Source organism: Podarcis raffonei, chromosome 9, assembly GCF_027172205.1.
Source record: "Podarcis raffonei isolate rPodRaf1 chromosome 9, rPodRaf1.pri, whole genome shotgun sequence".
Taxonomy (NCBI): Eukaryota; Metazoa; Chordata; class Lepidosauria; order Squamata; family Lacertidae; genus Podarcis; species Podarcis raffonei.
Genome location: NC_070610.1, coordinates 56,341,214 through 56,354,312, shown reverse-complemented (window position 1 = coordinate 56,354,312; position 13,099 = coordinate 56,341,214). Strand labels below are relative to the sequence as shown.

The following is a 13,099-nucleotide window of genomic DNA, read 5'->3' as shown; positions in this document are numbered from 1 at the left end:
GTTAGCATTCAAGGGTGTGTACCAATGTTTCCACTTGACTAAATTAAAACATGATATACAGGCTGCTGGCAGGGTGGTAGAGGATATAAACATCACCTGTGATGTAACCCAACACAAAAAAGCCACTAGCATGTCACACGCTGTTTCTAACATGTAACATACTGAAGACTAGGAATCGTATCTAATGATGACTTTGGGCTAGCAGAAGCGTGTCTGCTTGCATAAGTTAAACATCCGGTTGCTACTAACCACAATTCCTCCTACCCCCCAAAAGCTTTCCCTGCAGGCTGGGTAGAAAATGGGTATGGCCCACAAATTGTAGGGAGGGTTGGTGAAAATGGGTTGTCTCACCTTGTTAGCAGAAGCACTTCTAGCACAAAGGTACCATTGACTGCAACCCAGTAACTCAAATTGACCTTATGTCTAAGGATCTATCCCTACTTAAATGGGAGTGAGCTCCAATGAATCCATTGGGACTAACTACTGAGGCGTGTATAGGATTGTGCAGCAAGTGTAATAATGTAAATGTTGACAACTTCCAGAGGGTTCACTGTTTGTAGGTGGAAAAGCTTCTTCATGAGGCTGGCAAATTCCCACTTAGTACCACTAAATCCAGTGTCTTCTGTGGTGACCACTTCCAGGACCGTCTGATTAACATTTCAGGAAGCTGCCTCATACACTGGTCCACCTAGGCCTGCATGTTTGGATGATGGGGGCTTTCAATAGTTTCATGTAGAAGCAGTTCCCAGCCCTATATCAGAGACTGAACCTAGGAAAATGTGCATGCAAAAAATCCATGTGCTCTACCATTGTGTTATGGCAGGCATGTCCAACAGGTACATCACAATCTACTGGTAGATCGCAGGGGTGTCCCATGTAGATCACAGAATGAAGTTTAGTGATCGCCTTTGGTCAACCCGCCCCTAACTCCTGCAATGGCAATGGGTAGATCACAGCTGGTCTTTTTATACTGTGAGTAAATCACAGTCTCTTGAGAGTTGGACGTGCCTGTGTTATGGCACTCCTATATAAGAATCACCTTTTCTTTCCAAACTTAAAAATTAAATCTTGGTCAAGGTATACCTGGAATCTTTGATCTCTTAGTCACAGTTGTGTCAACCCTGTGCTAACATAAATAAATAAAACTATTGGGTCACAGTAACCTGATTTCTGACCCATATACTGTATAAATTTATTCAGTTTGCATTAACAACAACAATAATCCCAGACACATATTGACATGCTGTAACCTTTTATTGTTAACTTTAATTATCTTTTAAATTGTTTTAATTTTTTGGTTTTAACTGGTTTTCATTGATAATTTTAATATTTCTTGTAAACTGTTTAAAGGTTTTTATGACAGTCAAGCAGTATACAAATCTTTAAACTGTGGGGAAATACAAAAGACCTATGTGGAGTATGGAAGCCCAACTACCACCTGTAACTAGATATTCTCTTCAGAGCTGCAGACGCCTTTTCTTCTGCACCTAATTTTTCACCAGGCACAATCACCTCAGTATAAAGGGCTAGATAGTATAAACTTCCTCTTTCAGAAACAAAAGCAGATATTTTTCAGGATATTGTGCCAAGTGCAATAGTTTATAAATGTATTGACATTTTTTTGAATATTCAGAAGGAACCTAGGTCACTATTTATATGACATTTCAATGCCAAAAAAAGTCTTATGCCATGCTTGTTGAATTAACATTTGTTAAGAATGCAATGGGAACATAGCTCAGCATTCTGAAACTGGCCAGAACTTTTATGATTCCCCAGCATTAAATGGTTAGTATAAATGCTTCTACCCCAAAGTGTGTTTTGGCAGGGGGGTATGTAACTCTATCAGTTCTAGATTTTAGATCCATGATTAAAGTTTACACTCCTTCAAACTTCTCCAAATTGAAGTTCTCTTGTTTCTGGCTTGCCATTGCTTTCATTAAAATATCTAGAGAAAGTAGTTTGCTCTTCCTTTCCTCTGGCTTTGGTTTGTGTTTCGCAGATTGCTCCTGCTGAACTTTGTACCTTTAGCAAGCTAATAATATAAACTACTAGCTTTGAGTCACATTGCTAGGAATGTTCTTGGCAGGCCAAAGTAGTACTGAAATTTGCTGTTTGAATTGCATCTTCATTGCACTTGTGTATTTCGATGAAAGGTTGTTATAGTGTACTTTTTTTGGAGCCTTGTATTAAATACTTCTTCACAAACCAAAAGCTTTAGTTCTGAACCTACTCTTAACCAGAATTTTATTGAAACAAGCCAGCTTCGTAAGTCAGTAAACAAAAGTTAAGACTAACCACAGTTTGTCTAGCTTCAGACAATTACAGTTTGCCAAAAATGGAAGGGAAAGTTTCTGACCTTGCAGCCATACTGGGTGCTGCAGGCTCTCATGTTACATCCAAATGCAGCTAGAACAGGGGTCAGCAACCTTTTTCAGCTGTGGGCCGGTCCACCGTCCCTCAGACCATGTGGTAGGAATATTTTTTTGGGGGGAAATGAACGAATTCCTATGCCCCACAAATAACTCAGAGATGCATTTTAAATAAAAGCACACATTCTACTCATGTAAAAACACCAGGCAGGCCCCACAAATAAACCAGAGGTGCATTTTAAATAACAGCACACATTCTACTCATGTAAAAACACACAGATTCCAGGACCATCCATGGGCTAGATTGAGAAGGCAATTGGGCCACATCCGGCCCACGGGCCTTAGGTTGCCTACCCCTGAGCAAGAATAAAGGCTTGTAAAATGAATCCTGCAGATTTTCCTCAGTATAGTATGCTACTCAGTTAAGTTTTCTTTATAGCAAAATGACATGACACACACACAGCTTTGACTCTTTAATTCTTCTCCCCTACTTTACACAAATACAGTTCTTTTTTTCTTTTTCTTTTACAAATTTTCACGCTAAAGAAATCCCTTATTTCCCGGAAGAAAATATATCACAGAACACTTTTCAAGTAATTTCATTCAGTAGTTTCTAGTGCTTGTGTGTTCAGAACTTGAGAACAACTCAGCATTAAAAGTTCACATTCTTTCATAAAAGACAAAATACATTTGACAAAAAAACCTCTATAAAATCCAAGATTAAAAAATGGAACACCCATTTTGTAGGTTTCGATCCAACTAAAGTTGGTTGTGACCAAGACCTATTAAAATTAATAGGGCAGACAGCTCCACTGTTTTCATTGGGTCAGTTATAATTAACATTAGCAGCATGGGAACAGATTATTTTTCACAAATTACTTCATTTTAAAATATATATATATATAGAAAAGATTAAGGGAATTTTTTTTCCTATTAATGTCAAATAGGCAAGTACAGACAAATAAATTAGAATCTTTTTCTATTCAAGTCAAATGTGAAAGTACAAATAAATTATTAAAAATCAAGTGGGAAACAACCCTTGCAGAGCCTCAAAGCAATTCCATAAGCCTAAAACACAGAAACAATGGTAAAAGTATTCATTAGTCATATTATTTAGTTCTGAAACAGTACAGAAGAAACAGGTTTGATAGTCAAATGCTCCGCACACTAAATGCAAATATTTCTCTTGTTCAGGCCAATAATACATATTAAGACACCTTTACTTCACAGAATGGCTATGTGTCTAAAACACTTGATTAGAGATCAAAAATAATTTTAAAAATTTATAGTGTTCTTGGATAATTGGGGGGCAGCGTGGTTTCATTGCTTTGGCAGATGGATTTGATGCACCCTAGAATTCCAACATGTAAACAACTTAACTTTGTCAGTTAAAACTTTAAGGGAGATATGCAACCAAGTAATCCTCAGAGTAGATCCAATGAGGTCAGTGTGCTTAATGTACACAGTAGTGGATCTAGTCTGAATAGGACTCGGTCGGATACCATCTATAGTTTTAAGGCACTTGAGAATCTGTTGTATAAATGGATTCAGATGCATCTAATTCACATTAAAGTAATCCTTAAACACTGAGATTAATAATCTGACATGCTATAATTGTTGGTAGAGGCAAAAGTAAACTCCACTGGAATCTGGGGTGAGCTGAGAGGCAGTTTGGGGGTCAATGCTGGAGCTGGTAGGAAGTGGCTGGTGAGTAAACAGCTGGATGGGTGCCACTTTTGCTGCTCAATACAAAAAGGACCTAAGTACGCAGACCTTGAAGGCAAAACTTGCCCACCAAAAGTCCATTTCCCTAAAGGAGACCAGACACAAGGAGTTTAATAAAGGCAGGCAATTTGGACTCATTGATGTCAATGCACAGGCATCAAGAAATGGTGAGCCTCCACTGCTGGAGGAGACAGGTGAAGGGTACTTACTAAGGAGCAGCACAAAATCAAGCCCAAAATCAAGTGTTTCAGCTAAGTCTCATGCCTTCCCTGCCTTCCTTTCAAAATCAACAAATATACTGGTGCTTAACAAGCCAAAGGAGATGGTAACAAAAGGAGCAAGTGTGGAAATGCAGTTAACAAGGTCAAAGATGAAGAACCAGTTGCAAGAATCAGTCAGACCACCAGCTAGACCACCGCATTCAGTGATGGTACCTAGCAAGGGCTCCACTCTGCAAACAGCTCAGCATAACCAGAGGCAGATCTACGTAGACAAACCCCCCAAAGAGAGGAAAGGGGCGCAGCCTACAACTTCCACCACTGCCGCTGGAAGAGTTACAGGAGCCACAGCTGCTGTATCCCGGCCTGCTGTGAATGCAGGTCTTCCGCTGCAGAAAAGCAAAACAAGTAACAGAAAACAGCAGCAGAGAGGGGTCAAAAATGCAAAGGCAGCAGTGTTGTGTGGCATGAAAGAGAACCATTCAGTGGAGCCTCTTAAAGAAGGTGTGATCACCCAAATCCCTTTGGATACAGCCACAGAGCTAGGAAAAGATAACCTTCCAGCCCCTATCATCCTGGCTCTTGCACCACAAAGGAGAGAGCGCTCATTTGCCCCTGAGAATTTTGTGTTCAAGCCTCCGGAGGGTTTGACCACCTACAAAGTCAAGCCAATGTCAGATGTGTTCCTGCCGCCCAATCTTTGCTGGAGCCCTGCAAAAGACCACTAGCAAAGTCCCTGGAGAAGGTGCTCTGGAAGTTTTGCCACAGGGCTGTGGGCTTAAACAGAAGGTCTCTAGCCCAGGAATGACAAAGGCAGTTCTTCAGGAACATCCACCTGTACTTGAATTTCCAGGTGCTTAACACAGAATGTGTAACTAAAGAAACAATGGATGCTACTCCCTTTGAAAAGCAGATCAATCCACAGAAAGTGGACCTGCCAGCAAGTGATTCATCTGACCCAGCAGGAGAGCCACAACAAAACTGAATCACTCAGGTCCTTCCCAGGTTCTCTTCTCGATGACTTCTCCTGCGATGGTGCAGTGCTTGAGTTCCAGCCCAGAATGGATGGCAGCCTTTTCATCACTCTGAGGAACCAGGCGGAGAAATTTGTGGCCAACCCAAGCAACGACCTCATTGTTTTCTCTCCCCTTACTTAATCAGAAGGGGCAAAATACGTTTGATTTTTATTTACAAACCGGGGTGGGGGGGGGAGTGGACAGAAAGAAAAATTACTGTGGTTTTTGTATGTTAAGTACTATTGAATGTTTAATAAAGCTTGGTCTGTGTCTTCTGGGGGGGGGGAGAGTAAGTGCCACTGTTTTAATGGGGCTTACTCCCAAGTAAGCACGCAGAGGATTGCTGTGTAAGGCTGAAAAATCTGAATATACTTACTAAGTGGTAAGCCTCAGTGAATAGTGAGACTTAATTGAACATACATAAGGTTCATTAATTAATTGAACACACACAGGACTGAACTACAGAAGCAGAAACTGAATATCTACTGAAGGGAATACTCCACTATAACAGCAGCATAAGATTGCAAACAAAACCCATACATTTTTAAGGCATTTCCCTTCTGTCCATAAAGTGGCTCTGAGGAGATGCCAAATGCTGGTAAGACCAAAGTTTGACCTACTTTTTACCCCATGCAATAGTTACGGGTGTTCACCTCTATCAGTTTAAGAGCAGCATCCACAATCCCCTCAAGAGGAAAAACTCACGTAGAGGTACCACTCCGAGGCCAGTTGCCAAAATTGCAATTTTCGCTTTCAAAGTTGTATGCAAAAGATCCTTAAAGATTAAGGATGCAAAGGTGACAGAGGGAAGAAGTGCTATATAAAAAATTAGTGTCTTCTACAGAAGTGTAGACCAGCTTGACGCTCCGACTGTATGCTTTGAACAGCTTTGTAACAACAAAAGGGCTCTCACAATACAGATGAACTGAACCAGGTCGAAAGCTTCTCTCTTAAAGGTCTGTCTTGTCTTCATACCGACACATACATGCTGCTCTTTGACTGTCAAGGTATGGCTTGCATCCTAAATGTATGACTGCGTCAAACACTAGTTGAACTGTTGATTCACACGCTGCAAGGAGGAAAAAGCAAATCAATTTTTAAATTCTTGTACTGAGGCCCAGTTGTCACTATAAAGAAACAAAGCATCCACGTAACCTAGACCCAACGCAAGGTATGCAGCTTATTCTGCTGATTGACATAAGATGAAATTTCAATTTATTGAACAACCAACTTATACTTGTCACTTCCATCACCATCATTGCTCAGAGTAAGACCACCACCATGGGAATTGAGTTGGATGTAGAAATACGATCCATGTAGAGGTACCAGCTCCACACGTGCTTGAGATAATGACATGTAGTCAGCTATAATGTGAGTGAGCCCTATATCTGGGCAAGTTTAAGGTTTGGTGGGCATCAGGTTCATAGCAATACACAGGCAATTCAGCTCCTGCAATAAGACAGAAGTTGCTTGTATTTTGCACTGCGCTGATCACAAATACAGCCTACAAGATTTGGCTAACTCATAAGTGTGTCTGTGGCCTGTCTACACTGTGTCAAAAGTAGAATTAGCCCCAGAAAAAGAAAATATTGTGACCTTCTTTGCACCAAACTTGCAGAAATCAAAACTGCAATGGAGGCTTAAAATTAAGAACTGGCAGATAATAAACCATCAAGAGAAGCTTTTTATTCATTCATCATATAGTAAATCTAATGTTCACTCTCCACACTGCTATAGCAATTCAGTGGAACTGATACATGCTAATGGCTTTGCTTAGGTAGAACATCTGCTAGGAGGACATGTCTTTTTCACATTCTACTGTAAGGGGAGGAATGTTCAGTGGTGACACAACATAGAACAGCATTTGCAAACAGGATACCCTCCAGAGGTTTCGGACCACAGTACAAAACCTATTCCAGTCCAGGACTACACTCCAAAACCTATTGACCCAGCCAAAACCTATCCCAAAACATCATCTTACAGAGCTGCAACAAGGAGAGAAGAATTCGCCCAAACTGGGCAGCATAATCATGCATTGCTCAATGCAACATTTCCAGTATCAGGCAAATCCTTCCACTTTTGTGCAATGATGAACACAATCCATATTTCATCATCTGTTAGAAAGTGCTCTTCTTTAGTAGCTGCACCCAGGCACTGGGAAAACTGAACAGAGTTAAGTCACGTTACTTTGTGCCTCCTGGTTTTATTATTTCTAATAAAACACTACCTACAGTTATATGTAAGCTCTGTAAATATCCGTTACAGCTGCGTTATTCCAGACAAGCTTACCTTGTACGCTCTCTGGTATTCCCAGTGTCTTCTGTACATCTCTACAGATCTTAGAGAGGCAATATTGAAACTCCTCGTCGCAATCGTGTTTTTTGTTGCCACAGGTATCGTAACACCTGTCATGTTGATTGCAGCATTTTGTCATTGAAGGAATGCCAATGTCAAACTGAGAAACAAGTTCTAATAGTTAGCATTCCTTGAGAACACTTGTGAGACTTGTTATTATTATTTTTCATGTACTAGAAGATGAAATTGTGTCTCCTGAGGGAAACTCATGTATTTTGTGGTTTTTATATTGTAATTTTATATTGTGAATCACCCTGAGATCTGCAGATGAAGGCTGGTATATAAATTTTAACAACAACTCAGAACCAGCTAGAAGAGGGATGAATTTATGCTCCAAAAATATATCAAGAAGTTAATAAAACAGATCAAGTCTTAAAGGAGAATTTTAATAAACTAAATAAAGAAAGGCCCACAGGAAATTTAAGATGGAAATTGGAAAAGGATTTTCATCAGAGAAACCAAATTATAAAAGTTTCTCTAAAGCAGTCATGGGAGCAAAGATATTGTTGGATTTGAGCTCCCATCAGCCTCAGCCAGCATGGCCAATGGTTAGTGATGGTGGCAGATGTAGTCTAAAACATCTGGAGGATCACACATCTTAAAGTAACTAGGAAAAGGGGACCCTAGTTACTCAGTCTGGAGAAACTAAACATGGCACTTTGTTGTTCTAGCTAAGCATATATTCCAGAGGAGCAGAAACCTAGAATTTGCACATTCAGAAACAAACTGATAATCACATAGGGGTCAGAGAGGACTTTTTGACCATATTGGCTGATAATCTTGTAATGTGGTTTCTTGTAGCAAAATTTACTAGCTTTTGCCATACAGGATAGTTCTATTATCAGATTCTAAATGCATCCTGCACCCCGCCTAATACCCTAAGCAAGAAAGAAAAGAAAAGAAAAGAAAGAAGAGTTGATCTCTCTACAGGACTAAGAGACAGCCTTTGCACAACAGGAGCATTTAGGCTGCCAGAGTAAGGGGTAGATGTCTTGACATGTGAGATGACAATGCAGGAGAAACAATTCCACAGTGCTTCTTCATGCAGTACATGGTTAAACTATGGAATTCGGATTCATGGGAGGCACTGATCCATGATCAACCTAGATGGCTTTAAAAGAGGACTGGACAAAGCCATGGAGGGGAACGCTACTGATGATGGCAGTAATGCTTCAGAATACCAGTTACTGGAAAACACAGCAGTGAAGAGTGCTGTTGCGTTCAAACCTTGCTTGTGCGTTTCCCACAAGCATCTGGTTGGGCCACTGTGAGAATAGGATGCTAAACTAAATGGGTCATTGGCAAGGCCCAGCAGGATGGGATTCAGCTGGTGGAGTTGGCTGAATGCGGACAAGGTGCTGGCAGCTTAGACGCCTAACTACCGGTACATTTTCTCTAGACTTCTGCGCCTCTTGGCTTACTGAATCTAGCAGAGAGGGTTTGACTAGTTGGCTGCAGAGTGTGGTTAATGTTTCAGTGCACAAACAGGTGGTCCCTGCAGCCTTGAAAGAGGCGGTGGTGTCACTACTTATAAGGAACCAGCTGTGGACCCCTTGGACTGGAATAACTACTGACCAATCACAAATAACCCCTTTCTGGGGAAGGTAGTGGAGAGAGTAGTGGTGGAACAGCTGAAAACCTTATTGTATAACATAATCCCAATGTGGGTTCGGGCCTGGCCATGTAACTTTTTGTGCTAAAGCACCTGCACAAAGCATTTTTGTTTATCAAAGCCTATCTAGACACAGATGTTGACTAGTTCAATCTTTTTCCTGTTAATTTTAATTATCTTTAAATGTTTAAAATAATAAATAATAATAATAATAAATTTTATTTATATCCCGCCCTCCCCAGCCGAAGCTGGGCTCAGGGCGGCTAACAACAATAAAACAATACAAAAGTACAACACAAACAACACTCTAAAATCATTCATTATAAATTAATTAATTTATAAATTAAAATCATTATAAACTGTTTTTATTGATATTATCTGTAAATCATTTAGAAGTTTTACTACAATCAAGTGGAATAAAATTTAATAAATAATAATAATAATAATAATAATAATAACAATAACTAGCCACGGTCTCAGAATGAAGGTTCTTATATTTTAGACCTATAGTTCTGAGGCTGCGAAGACTCCTCTTGGGATACTGAGATATTTAGTTTTTTAAATTTTACAAAAGCGATTTTGAGAGAATAATCACAACACTTTGTGCAAAAACAGTAGCCTACTATTTACATAAACTAGTTGCACATTTACTATTTATATATTACAGTCTCTCCATATAAATGTGAGTGTTTTCATAAATTTAATATAGGTTAATCCAGTTACATTGCCATTTAAGCATCTTTCCTTCTTTTCATCCAAACACAGATGTAGCTAGTGAGCAGGAGGAAGTACTTGATAAGAAGATACTTACGTGAACTCCAAAAAGAGGAGAACCGCAGCCGTTGGGTGGCGAAGGCTTATAGCCATAGCGAGGTAAAGGCTTATATCCTGTAAAATATAAAGAATTCTGAATACTCAACATGTTTCATTTCTACCTGATTAGATGCCTCAAGGCAAGAGCCCGCGAATAATATCCAACTGGTACAGAATTCAATAAAATAACCCAGTATAAGCTGTTATATACAGTTGTGTTTGGAGACTTTAGCGTAAGGAAAATTAATTTATTACTACATTTAGATTCCACCTTTCCTCCAAGGATTTCAAGGGGAGTCCACATTTTATCTTCACAAAAACCCAGTGTTGGTTAGGCTGAGATGTGGTGACTGACTCAAGGTCACCCAGGGAGGATCATGGCTGAGTGAGGAAGTGAATCCTCACCTTCCAGGTCCTAGCCCAACTCTAACCACTACACCATTAACTTGGAACTATTCTGTACTAAGGGGGCAATCCTATGTTCCCTGGGAGGGCAGCTGAGTGGGGTGGGGAGGGACAGGATGATGGAGATCTTTCTCCCTGTGGGTGGAGAGGGAGTTCTGCTGCTGCAACAGTTCCTAGGGCAACAGAAGAAAGCTCTGCTGCTCTTACTGGTCCACCACACCCAGACATACCATATTTTTCGCTCTATAGCACGCACCCGACCATAACACGCACGTAGTTTTTAGAGGAGGAAAATCCGTAGGCATGCCACCCGTAGGCATTCCCTCCATAACAGGAGGAAAAAAGTGAGTGTTATGGTGCAAAAAATATGGTAAGCTGTTTTATGGGGATGTCAGAGGCTGTGAATCATCAGGATCCTAATTCCCCTCATGTGGCCCTCAAGAGGTTGCCCAGAAGGGAATGTGGCCCTTGAGTTGAAAAAAGCTTTCTTGCTCCTCCAGAAGTGGCATCTCCTGCATCACAGAATCTCCCTTCCCTTAGGATTATTTAAAAAGATGCATTTCTCAAAACACATAGCATATCTAACAATTTAGGGAAAAGGTATACAACCATAGTTATGAAGTTATATTTTTCAGCAACAACATTTAAAAAGTAGCTAGTTTTCCACATAGCCACCTTCTCATCTTCTCAGAGATAACTAGGGGTAAACCTCAATCAAATCGGTTTTAAAAACTGGACTCCAACTGGTTAACCTGAACTTTCAGTGCTGATGAAGGAAGAATGGATTATTTTACACAATGATTTCCAAATACTTCAATCCACAGTTTATCAAAGTGGTGCCTAAACACAGAAGGATGTATTTATAAAAGCTTAGTCTTTCTGTAATATAATCATTTGGCACCATTACAAGTTAACCTCAGATCTGACAACACATATAAGCACTCTGCTGGATTTGATCAAAGGCCCATCTAGTCCAGCATCCAAAACAAAGAGAACTTTGAGGTCATGATAAAACAACCAACAATACTAACACAGGCTTATTAAGCATCCAGGAACCAAGACAACAATGCACTAATCTTTACCGTCAACATTTTAAAAGGTCACTGTTGTTGGCTAGCATCACAAGTGAGATCCTAAGGACGCATGTAAGTATGCAAAGCTTTAAGATTGAACTGCCATAAGGTTGGCAAGCGTATTTTAAGCTGCAGCTTTTACTCCTTTACATAGAATATGCCCCATTAAAGCTCAGTAGAACTTATAGGTCTGCATCTTTCAACCAAATGGACCCAGTGTGCACCTTCTGATCTAAAGAGAGTTTATTTATAACATTTATACGCCAGTGCGGCATGATAGTTACAATGTTGGACTAGGACCTGGGAGAGCAGGGTTCGAATCCCCACTCAGCCAAGAAGCTCAATGGGTTACCACGGGCCAGTCACCATCTCTTAGCCTAACCTACCTCACAGGGTTGTTGTGAGGATGAAATGGGAAGCAGAACAATGTTCTGCCTTGAGATCATTGGAAGATAAAGGTGGTATATAATTGTAATAAATAAAAAATACCTTGCCTTCTGGAACCCAAGGAGGTACATACAGGAGATCCCTTATCTGATGCACCTTCCAAACCGTTTAGACTTGAACCTAACACTTTCAAGATTTGGTAAAAAAAAGGTAAAGGTACCCCTTACCATTAAGTCCAGTCGCGAACGACTCTGGGGTTGTGGCGGTCATCTCGCTCTATAGGCCAAGGGAGCCAGCGTTTGCCCGCAGCTTCCGGGTCATGTGGCCAGCATGACTAAGCCGCTTCTGGTGCATGGAAGTGCCATTTACCTTCCTGCCACAGCGGTACCTATTTATCTACTTGCACTTTGATGTGCTTTCAAACTGCTAGGTGGGTAGGAGCAGGGACCGGTACCAACCGGGAATTGCCGCGTTACCCTCCACCCCGCTCTCCCCACTTCTTTAGGGCACTATCGGCATTACCATCGCTGCACTTATACTGACAGAGCCCATCCTCTCCTCCCAGGAGATCCAAAGCAGCATTCAGGTAAGTGTCGATCTTGTGGACGCCGTTCCTGATGGTCTTCAGCGTCATCCTCCAGTCCGGGGTCTGGGCCTCCTGGCACTGGGCGGGCAGGGGCCGCATCCCCAGCAAGCCGCAGGTCACGAGAAGCGGCAGCAGGGCCCGGCTCATCGTCTCTCCCGGGCGCGCAGGGGCCAGAGTGCTAGAACGCCGCCCACGCGCGGCGCAACGGAGCTCCACGGATTCGGAGGGCTCGGGAGGGAGGCGCGCACGCTGCCGGGCCGGCTAGTCTCCCGTTCCTCCCGCGGGCAGCTGCATTACGCACGCACAGTCGCCGCCGCAGGCAGCCGCCTCGCCTCCACGGCGCTTACCGCTCGGAGGCCACGGAAGCGCTACCATCCCGGACAAGCCCCTCCGGTCCCTGTTTGCAGGCGCGCCGTCCGCCTCCAGCAGCCCCGCCTCAGTCGCGTCGCGTCAGGGCGCTTCGGGCGCAGAGAAGGAAAGGGGGCGCGGCTAGCGCTCTCCCCGTAGGAAAAGAGGTCGTGGCGGTTGGAGGTAGGCGGT

At 41.9% G+C, this 13,099-nt stretch overlaps 1 protein-coding gene and 1 pseudogene across 1 annotated transcript; one reads left to right on the top strand and one right to left on the bottom strand.

Moving 5' to 3' along the window:
* The first annotated feature begins 4,002 nt into the window (after positions 1 to 4,002).
* LOC128421259 (disks large-associated protein 5-like) lies at positions 4,003 to 5,617 on the top strand (annotated as a pseudogene).
* A 423-nt stretch (positions 5,618 to 6,040) lies between these two features.
* Positions 6,041 to 13,037, bottom strand: PLA2G12A (phospholipase A2 group XIIA). Its single transcript, XM_053403816.1, has 4 exons — positions 12,496 to 13,037; positions 10,107 to 10,183; positions 7,618 to 7,783; positions 6,041 to 6,397 (listed from the first exon to the last, which is right to left on the bottom strand). Exons 1-4 carry the CDS (start codon positions 12,704 to 12,706, stop codon positions 6,279 to 6,281), a joined length of 573 nt encoding a protein of 190 aa, XP_053259791.1. The 5' UTR covers positions 12,707 to 13,037; the 3' UTR covers positions 6,041 to 6,278.
* Between the last annotated feature and the right edge of the window lie 62 nt (positions 13,038 to 13,099).

Excerpts from the sequence above, each read along its gene's own strand:
- PLA2G12A (XM_053403816.1), bottom strand. The coding sequence starts at position 12,706 with ATGAGCCGGGCCCTGCTGCCGCTTCTCGTGACCTGCGGCTTGCTGGGG. Across the intron at positions 7,784-10,106 it reads CTCCTCTTTTTGGAGTTCAC|TTTGACATTGGCATTCCTTC; the intron begins GTAAGTATCTTC and ends CTTGTTTCTCAG. Across the intron at positions 6,398-7,617 it reads AATACCAGAGAGCGTACAAG|CGTGTGAATCAACAGTTCAA; the intron begins GTAAGCTTGTCT and ends TCCTCCTTGCAG.